Raw genomic sequence first — 10,317 nt, forward strand, 5'->3', positions numbered from 1 at the left:
TCTTGTTGGGAATATTGTTTTGAATTGGAACTCGAGATGTAAAATTTCAAATCTGAAATTCAAATGAAATTTGAAAGTGGAAAGCAATGATTTTAAAAAATCAATAATTAGTATACATAAATTTTTAGCAACGAAAAAACTATTTATTTTTTAATAAAAAGATGGAACATGTGATGTCCCTTCAAGGACTACGATAGCGACGCCGCACCAACCAAAATTATGTCACTTTAGAACAACTAATTTCATAATTTTATTTTATATAAATTCGTTTTTTTGTTTTTTAAATCTCCAATGTGTACTAAATTAAAATAATTATTTGTAATGATGTTTAGAATTACATCAAAAGGTATAACAAAAAATTTTAAAATAATTTTATCTAGGTTTTTGAGTTTTATTTATTGTCTTAATTATTTCATTTGTGATTTTGCATTCTTTACATATTTCACTAAGTTAATTAATGATCATATTATGTTAAGATTACACATTTTAAGTCTTGATTAAAAATTAATTTTTTGGACAGTGTGACTGGTTCATGAAATCCATTACAATAATTACTTAAGATTTTTTTTTTTGTGAAAAAAAATAAAATAATCAACATTATCCTCGTGCAGCTGAAGCATATCGTTTCTCGTATTTATCTTCTATTAGGTAACCACTAGGACTAATTTCAAATCTTACGTAGAATAAATAATTACCAATTTAGATTATACAAATAAATCTGGCATGCTTTTCTTGATCATTGAAGTAGTCAATTTAGATTATATAAATAAAGCTAGCAAGCTTTCCTTGTTTTATTTAAGTCATTATTTGACTTAGTTAATTAATTTGTGATGTTGATTCGATCATAAAAATTATTCACGGTCGACTCGACTCATATCTAAAGTAAATATCTAAAGTAAAAAAGTGATATTTATGACATAAAAAATAATACTTTCACATGTTGAATTAAATAGAGATCAATCTCACAAGATTTATCAGTAAAAAATCATCCTTTTTAATCAAAATTTATGCAGGATAATGTATAGAAATATAAATTATTATTAGTCAAAGCTCAGGGACGGATAAAGTTAATTTCCTCGGTTATATCCTAATCATGCATACATGTTTTTTATGCAACATTTTTTTAATGATAGGTTTATCTAAGTCGGAACGACCCAATTCTTATTTAGAATGAAAAATATATTATATAACATCTTCTTCTATATGCTTCGCCTTAAAAAAATTTGTGGGTTTTTCTTTTTTGCAGTCTATATAGATATATATAACTACTACACGTGAATTTTTTAGAGGCCAAATTAAAAGGTGGGGTGGGTCAACAAGAGAGGCAAATTAAGACACGATTTTTTGTGGTGTCCAATATCTCTCTCATACTCCACAGGCTTAGCATCAATGGTTCCAATTCATATCGTTAACTTGGCAATTGTAATTCTGCACCATCAAATTATCTCTAATTTTATAAGAAAAAACATACAAATTTTGTTGGAGTTAGCTTTCTCGTAAGTTAACAACTTAACTTTAGGTACTCTTGGTGAGGCTGCTAAACAAATAAAGAAAAAAAAATTTATAATATAATTAATTAAAGGAATAATGCAGAGTGAAGAAAATGTATTCCTTGAAAAAGACCGGCAAGACTTCCACTACTACGCAACTTCTCATTTTTTACCAAATCAAATTATTGTTGTTAATATACATATTTTATAGGAGTTTCCCTACTTGTTCCATTTTGAGCTTTGATAGTATACATGATTTTCAATTTTTGGTTTTTGTACATTTATTTTTAATTTTTTTATTATTTTGATCTAATTGTCTATATTTAATTAAGCAAGTTTTTATTTTAGAATTTAGAAATAGGGCATAGAGGCAAAAAAAAAAAAACATCAAAATCAACACACGATTAAAAACTCAAAATAATAAGTTAATTGACCCAAAAAATATAAACATAAAAGAGCAGCTAGCCGAGCAAGTTATGTGTATAGGAATTTTCAAGTCTTGAAACTACTTTATTTCTTCTCATGTTGATACATAAAATAAAACATTAAAAAAGTGACGTACGTGATACATAATAATGAAAGAAACGGGCTTACATATTTAACCTTTAAATATATACATATATGGATGGATACCAAGAGTATAAAATATTCCAGTTTCTTAAAGAAAGCATCAAATCACTCAATTTGACTTATTCTTGTATGTTTTTTTTCAAATTTTTTTTTAGAAAAAAGGAAACGCGTTCTTTAATTTGCTTCCAATGTTGTATTATATTATTTAGGGACTTACGGAAAAAGTCTAATAATTTCCATGTATCAACTAATTAATAATAAAAAACTCACCGAATCCATATTATTATTATAACCCCAAAAGTCTACAAACAATTATCATGAATTCACTTGCCCTCAACACCCCAGCCGTATATAAAAGAATCCCATCGCCAAAAACATCATTAAAATCCCGCATTAGTCAATGGAGGGCTTTCTTCCGTTGGTGTATAAATCTTTAAAGAAGAACAAAATTCGACGAAGATACGAATGTCTTTCTACCGGAGCAGCAGAGTCTTATAACGTTGCGGATTTCTACCATCCGGAAGATGCTTATAATCATCGTCCTCTTGAGTTCGCGAAAAGTCCGGCAACGCGTGGGGCCCACCACCGGCGGTATAACTCGGTGCATGTTGTGGATCATCATGTCAAGAATTCCGCATCCGAATCCGAATTCGGAGACCTCGATCGAGCCTGTGATCATAAGCCTAAGCAGCTTGTGAGGTTTCGAAGCCACAGAATGTTTTCATGTATAAATGGTACATGAAACGTATCTTCAAGAAGTTATTTATTAATTATGTTTCGAAACTTTAGTTTTTTTTTTTATGTCTAATTAAAATGTCAAATATTTCGATTTCATGCAGTTTTGAATATGGTGTTCTGTGGTTTGTTTTGTGAATGTAAATATATATATCAGGGATTTGGTCAAGAATGATGAATAAAGATGATGAACGAGAACAACTTGTAATTCATTTTTATTTTTATTTTTATTGGTTACTTTTGAAATTATAGGACATCTTTAATTCGACCGGGGGTTGGGGGTTTTTGGGTCATCAAATTCTGTGGCTTATATGATCTCTACATCTGATATGATTTTTATTCTTTCATTAACCGGGATATCAGATAAATATTTTAGATTCAATTAGTGTTTTTTTTATAGTAAAAACTTGCAGTATTAATAATTTGGAGAATTAAAATTCGTTAGATGAAAAATTTCCTAGGTCCCAAAAAAAGACGGAAAGAAATAGCAAAATAAGCTAAAGAATGTGCAACCAAATTCTCTAGATCGTCGAACATGAAATAATCTGATTGCAGGCTTTGTCTCGAGTAAGTGTTTGATGTCCCTCAATTGGATGGGTGACTGCTTGCTCCGCCAACAGAGAATCGGTAATAATCTCATGAATTTCCAAATCTCGATCTCGTACTGTGCGAAAACCTTCTCTGATAGCAACTAATTCAACGAAGGCAACTGATTGGGGTCTTGGAATTTGCACGAGATATGAGCAAATATATAAATTCTTTTTTGGAAACCATATATAATTTTTTTATTAATTTATTATCTTCTTAATTTCAAGATGATATGATAAATAAAATATTTTAAAAAGTGATTATATAAAACAATATTTAGTAATTTAAAATCTTTAATAATTAGAAAATATATATTGTAATTGTTGTGAAAAAGTAAAAATTTATGGTAAAAAGTAAAAAATTCAAAACTCAAAATATATCAAACTCTACACTTTATAATATTTTTCTCTCAACTCAATTGTATTTTTCATCACAAATGAAGACCTATTTATAGATTCACATTTGAGATTAGTCCAAAAATTAATACATCATCATCTACATCATCACACACTAATTTTTCACATTTTACAACTCAATATTCAACATTCAACATTCAATATTCAATATTCAACATAATAATAATAATATATTTTTCAACACTCCCCCTTGTGATGATGATCGTGATATGATGACTGTCTTCATTACGTGTTTTATACTGTCTCGTTAAAAACCTTACTAGAAAAAACCCAGTGGGATAAAAACCATAGTAAGGAAAAAAGAGTGCAGCCACGTAAACTCCCCCTCATGTTAACATGAGTGATTCTTCATATATTTCGTAGATTGCGCATCCCAATGTTGTATATATGTTTTCTGAATATCGTCGTGGGAAGTGCCTTTGTGAATAGATCTGATGAGTTCTCACTTGATTGAATGTAACAGATATCAATATATTTATTCTTTTCAAGCTCTTGAGTGTAGGCAAAGAATTTTGGGGGGATATGTTTGGTTCTGTCACTTTTGATGTATCATTCTTTCATTTGAGCAATACATGCAGCATTATCTTCATATAGTGTCACAGGCTTGTTGTCTACTGTCAATCCACACGATATTTGAATATGTTTGGTCATTGGCTTTAACCACACACATTCACGACTTGCTTCATGTAATTCAATAATCTCGGCGTGATTTGATGAAGTTGTTACGAGTGTTTGTTTCTGTGAACGCCAAGAAATTGCGGTGCCTCCACGAGTAAATACATATCCGGTTTGGGAACGTGCCTTATGTGGATCAGATAAATATCTAGCATCAGCATAACCAATGATACTTTGATTGGTGTCTTTTGAGTACAAAAGTCTCAAATCTGTCGTTCCTCGTAGATAACGGAATATATGTTTAATTCCGTTCCAGTGCCTCTTTGTTGGATATGAACAGAATCTTGCCAATAAATTTACAGCAAAAGATATATCAGGTCTAGTGCAATTTGCAAGATACATAAGGGCACCAATGACACTTAGATATGGTACTTTTGGACCAAAAATAACTTCATCATCTTCACATGGACGGAATAGATCATTTTCTATGTTTAATGATCTTACAACCATTGGAGTACTTAATGGATTTGATTTATCCATATTAAAACATTTAAGAATCTTTTCCGTATAATTTGTCTGGTGAACAAATATTCCACATTCTTTTTGTTCGATTTGCAAATCCAGACAATACTTGGTTTTTCCAAGATCCTTCATTTCGAATTCTTCCTTCAAGTACATCATAACTTCTTGAATTTCTTTATTCGTTCCAATGATGTTTAAATCATCAACATATACAGCAATAATTACACATCCGAATGTTGTTTTCTTGATGAAAACACAAGGGCATATTGGATCATTTACATATCCCTTTTTCATCAAGTGCTCACTTAGCCGAATATACCACATTCGGCCGGATTGTTTTAACCCATATAATGATCTTTGCAATTTTACAGAATATGTAGTGACCCTTACCTGGATCACCTACTAAACAGAACTTAGGCATGCAATTAACTTAATTAAACGGATATCAGAATAAATCTGCGAAAACCAAAAATAATATACAATCCCAAGGAAAGGAATCTGTAAATACCCAAATATTATACAACCAGATCGAACAGCTGAATCAATCTAATAACAACAGAATAAAACCTAGGCGAAGCTCCAGCTGGCCAACAACTTCCTAGCCCCTCTTGGATCCACTCGCCTCATCCAATCTCAAACCTGCCCCATGGAATAGGGTGTCCAAAAACACAGAGTACGAGACGTGAGCATAAAACGCTCAGTACGAGAGTATGAGTATACATGCATGCAAAGTGAACTCCCTATAAACTCGAGGTCAAGAATTAGATAACAGAGACAGACCGGGCCCTGGTATGTAGCACGTTGTGCCGTCACTTCAGGAGGTGGCTCCCATACCATAATACCAGTGGATATGCCGGACCCAAATCGATGGAAGTCCAACCACTAACAGGATAGGAAAAAACCCTACTAACAGACATCTCAAAGGAGATAGCTCAATATGCAAATGAATGCAGCATAAATCATGACATATAAATCATGCAGTCACATAATACATGCATACTCAGTCAGGATATCTCGAACAGTACTTTCGTACCTCAAATCAGTGCGAGCTCTACCAACTCTAGGTTCACGCCTATAGTCTGCTCTACACTGCCAAATGATACTACTATCATTATAGTGCTCTAAAAGCCTTAACTAAGCTATTGCATACTCCTAAATATTTATAGGAAGCAAAAGCTATACCTTCGTCCGTCGTTAGCCCTTTGATGTCGAGTGCCTCAATCTAGGCCACAGCTCCGCTACGACGCCTGGACTGCTATGCCACTTCCGGATTCCCAACGGGACACATAGAATTCCCTAGATCTGAGTTAGAAGGCTAAGGAATCGAGAGAGAAGAGAGGAATTGGTGCACTCAAATGTGAGATCGGCACCCCTATTTATAGACAGAGTTCGGGCCCTCCGAACTGACTTCGGGTCGTCCGAACACGTTCGGATCGTCCGAACTGGGCTTCGGGTCGTCTGAACCCGATATTACGTCATTGCTTACGTCAGCATGATGACGTTCTCCATGACGACTGTCGGCAGCACGTTCGGAGCGTCCGAACCCTGACTTCGGACCGTCCGAACCTTGACTTCGGAGCCTCCGAACTCGATGACCCTCAAACCATTTTCAAGTGTTCTGAATCCAATTCCGGACTCCGTTAACCCATTAAGATTTCCCTTAATCACGTTTACTCTTAACTAGTAGGATTAATAAATTGATTAACACTTAATCACTGATTTCGGGTACGAGCTACTACATTCTCCCCCACTTAAGATGTTTCGTCCTCGAAAACAGATCTTAAGTACTGAATGTAAAACAGAAATCAGAAACATTCTTTATTTCAGTCAAACGCTTACAGAGTTTACAACTCAAACCGAAATTAAAACAACTCAGGATGGTCTTCACGCATCCTGTCCTCAAGTTTCCAAGTAGCTTCTTCAGTGCCTCAGTGCCTCGGCGCTGCCACTGAACTAAAACCAGAGAAATGACTTTGTTCCGCAAAACCTTATCCTTATAATCCAGGATACGAATAGGTTTCTCAACATAGGTCAAATCCTTGCTCACCTGAACCTCTGACCGCTGCAGAATATGAGACTCATCCGCCACATACCGTCGCAATAGAGATACGTGGAACACGTCGTGAATACTGAAAATATGCGGTGGCAAATTTAGTCGATAAGCCAAATCGCCAATGCTCTCCAAGATCTCAAACGGACCGATAAATTTGGGAGACAACTTGCCCTTAAGGCCAAATCTGAGAATTTTGCGAAAAGGTGACACTCTCAAAAACACTTTCTCCCCGACATCGAACTGCAAAGGCCTACGCTTAGTGTTTGCATAGCTGGCCTGACGATCCTGTGCAGTCTTAATCCGTTTCTTGATCTGATCAACAATGTCTACCGCCTGCTGGATAAGCTCCGGTCCCTCAGCCTGTCTCTCCCCCACTTCTTCCCAGAAGAGTGGAGTACGACAACGTCGCCCGTACAACGCCTCAAAAAGTGCCATCCCAATACTAGTATGATAGCTGTTGTTGTACGCGAACTCGATCAATGGCAAATGATCCTGCCAGGCTGAACCAAAATTCATGACGCACGCTCTAAGCATATCCTCCAAAGTACGGATAGTGCGCTCTGACTGACCATCAGTCCTCGGATGATAGGCAGTACTCAAACTGAGAGTAGTACCCATCGCACGCTGAACACTCCCCCAGAATCTAGAGGTAAACCTGGGGTCTCGATCGTTGACAATGCTCGCGGGCACTCCATGAAGTCGAACGATCTCCTGAATGTACAACCGAGCCATACGATCCACATTGTACTCCCGGCTATAGGCAATGAAATGCGCTGACTTGGTGAGTCGGTCCACCACAACCCAGATAGCATCACAGTTCCTCGGGGATACCGGCAAATGGGTCACAAAGTCCATTGTGATAAACTCCCATTTCCATTCAGGAATAGGCAGACTGTGAAGCAATCCTCCAGGTCGTCGGTGCTCTGCCTTGACCTGTTGACACACCAAACATCTCGAAACAAACTGATAAACACTGTGTTTCATTCCCTTCCACCAGAAACGAGTACGTAGATCCTTGTACATCTTGTTGCTCCCAGGATGAATACTTAACTTAGTGCGATGCGCCTGAGACAAAATCTCCTCTCGCAACTCTACATCCTGCGGAATCACAAATCTACCAGACAAACACAGAAAGCCATTTGACTGATAATGAAATCCAGACGAACTACCCTCGTTAGCTAGACAAGCTAAACGCTGGGTCTTTGAATCAGATATCTGAGCATCTCGAATCCGCAAATACAAAGCTGGCTCAGATAATATCGCAAACATCTGGATACTCTGCATACCTTTCTTATGCTTGAAGATATATCCCGAAGTACAACAGTCACTGATCGCACTAGACATCGAACAATTTTGAAGTGCGGATAGTCGCACCTTGCGACTCAAAGCATCAGCAGTGATATTAGCAGCTCCCGGATGGTACTTAATCTCGCAATCATAGTCCTTAAGTAAGTCCATCCAACGTCTCTGCTTCATGTTCAACTCCGCCTGAGTGAACAAATACTTGAGACTCTTATGGTCGGTGAAGATCTCAAATTTCTCGTCATACAGATAATGACGCTAGATCTTCAGAGCGAACACAATGGCTGCTAACTCCAAATCATGGACTGGGTAGTTGTCCTCGTGAAGCTTCAGCTGTCTAGAAGCGTATGCGATCACATGCCCATTCTGAGTCAGGACACAACCTAACCCCTGAAGAAAAGGTATGGTCCGAGAATCTATTTAAGTTTTGGGAGTACTTATTAGCTTAGTTAAGGCTTATAGAATTTATGTAGTGATACGGTGAACTTTTGAATATAGGCTTGGAACCTAGGATCCTACTTTACTTGAACTAGCCTAGAGGTACGTACACATTGACTGAGATTGCCAGCGAGTATACATGTTTATATGTTGCATTTATTTGGCATTATTATATGGCATGATGTATGATTTATCGCTTTCTATACTCATATGTCATGTGCATATACACGTTGAGCCTATACCTTGTTATACCTGACTATAGAGCCTGTAGTGACCCTGCATGGAATCACCTACTAACTGACAACTAATAGCATGCATTAAACTTAATACAGCAAAATACTTAACAGAGTAAAAACGTGCGGAAACATAATCCATAATTTACATATCATCTTAGTAAAAAAATCCAGGCTTAATACTGTAGTGGTACAACCAAATCGAAATTCTTAAAAGTAAACATTATACAGCTATAACGGATCCTGCTGTATAATAAACTCCTCAAGGCTCCTGCTCCCTAATCCTGCCTTGAACTACCAGCTCCGTCCATCCTGCGACCTGCCCCGTGGAATAGGGTGTCCAAGATAACAACTAGGACGTGAGCGCTAATGCCCAGTACATAGACATGAGTTAACATATGTATATAATGCATGCAACATGATGACTGACGAAGGGTCATCTGAAAAGTCATGCTCAGAACCGGCGCCACATGAGTGCTTTCACCGCACGGATCAACCTATGGGTGCAACCACACTCGTCTAGTACACCAGAGTAGACAGACATAAATGCCCCCGCCGTCGCGGTACTCTCAGTGACAGACTATCGAGTATAGAGCTGAGCGGCTCTATAATCAGGTATAACAAGGTATAGGCTCAACGTGTATATGCACATGACATATGAGTATAGAAAGCGATAAATCATACATCATGCCATATAATAATGCAAAATAAATGCAACATATAAACATGTATACTCGCTGGCAATCTCAGTCAATGTGTACGTACCTCTAGGCTAGTTCAAGTAAAGTAGGATCCTAGGTTCCAAGCCTATATTCAAAAGTTCACCGTATCACTACATAAATTCTATAAGCCTTAACTAAGCTAATAGGTACTCCCAAAACTTAAATAGATTCCCGGACCATACCTTCGTCCGTCGATAGCCCTTTGAAGTCGTTAGTCCCGGATGACTATAACCACTCCTTGGTTATTCCAGAACCTCTATTATAACCGATAGGGCCCTCAAGTGTATATCTCACACTATATAACTGTAGAAAGAAACTCGGGAATTCGTATTTAAAAATGAAATCGAACGAGCCCTATTTATAGGAAAATTTTCGGAGGAGTTCGGATCGTCCGTTCCAACTCACTGTCTGCATGCGAGACACGTCGAGTTCGGACCGTCCGAACGTCTCTTCGGGTCGTCCGAAGTGACCTAAATCCGACACTTGTCAAAACACCATGCTGAGTAATCCTGCTTGCTTGGCACAAGGGAGTTCGGGCCGTCCGAAGTCCTCTTCGGATCGTCCGAATGTGCCTTAACTCCGAAGTCAACAAGCTCACCTTCGGAGCCCCCGGTGATCAAGTTCGGGCCGTCC

At 37.1% G+C, this 10,317-nt stretch overlaps 1 protein-coding gene across 1 annotated transcript; it reads left to right on the forward strand.

The window, feature by feature from the left end:
* The first annotated feature begins 2,460 nt into the window (after positions 1-2,460).
* On the forward strand, positions 2,461-2,802 carry LOC140867551 (uncharacterized). The gene has a single exon (XM_073272627.1). The coding sequence runs from the start codon at positions 2,461-2,463 to the stop codon at positions 2,800-2,802; it is 342 nt and encodes a 113-aa protein (XP_073128728.1).
* The last annotated feature ends 7,515 nt before the right edge of the window (positions 2,803-10,317 follow it).

Source organism: Henckelia pumila, chromosome 1, assembly GCF_033568475.1.
Source record: "Henckelia pumila isolate YLH828 chromosome 1, ASM3356847v2, whole genome shotgun sequence".
Taxonomy (NCBI): Eukaryota; Viridiplantae; Streptophyta; class Magnoliopsida; order Lamiales; family Gesneriaceae; genus Henckelia; species Henckelia pumila.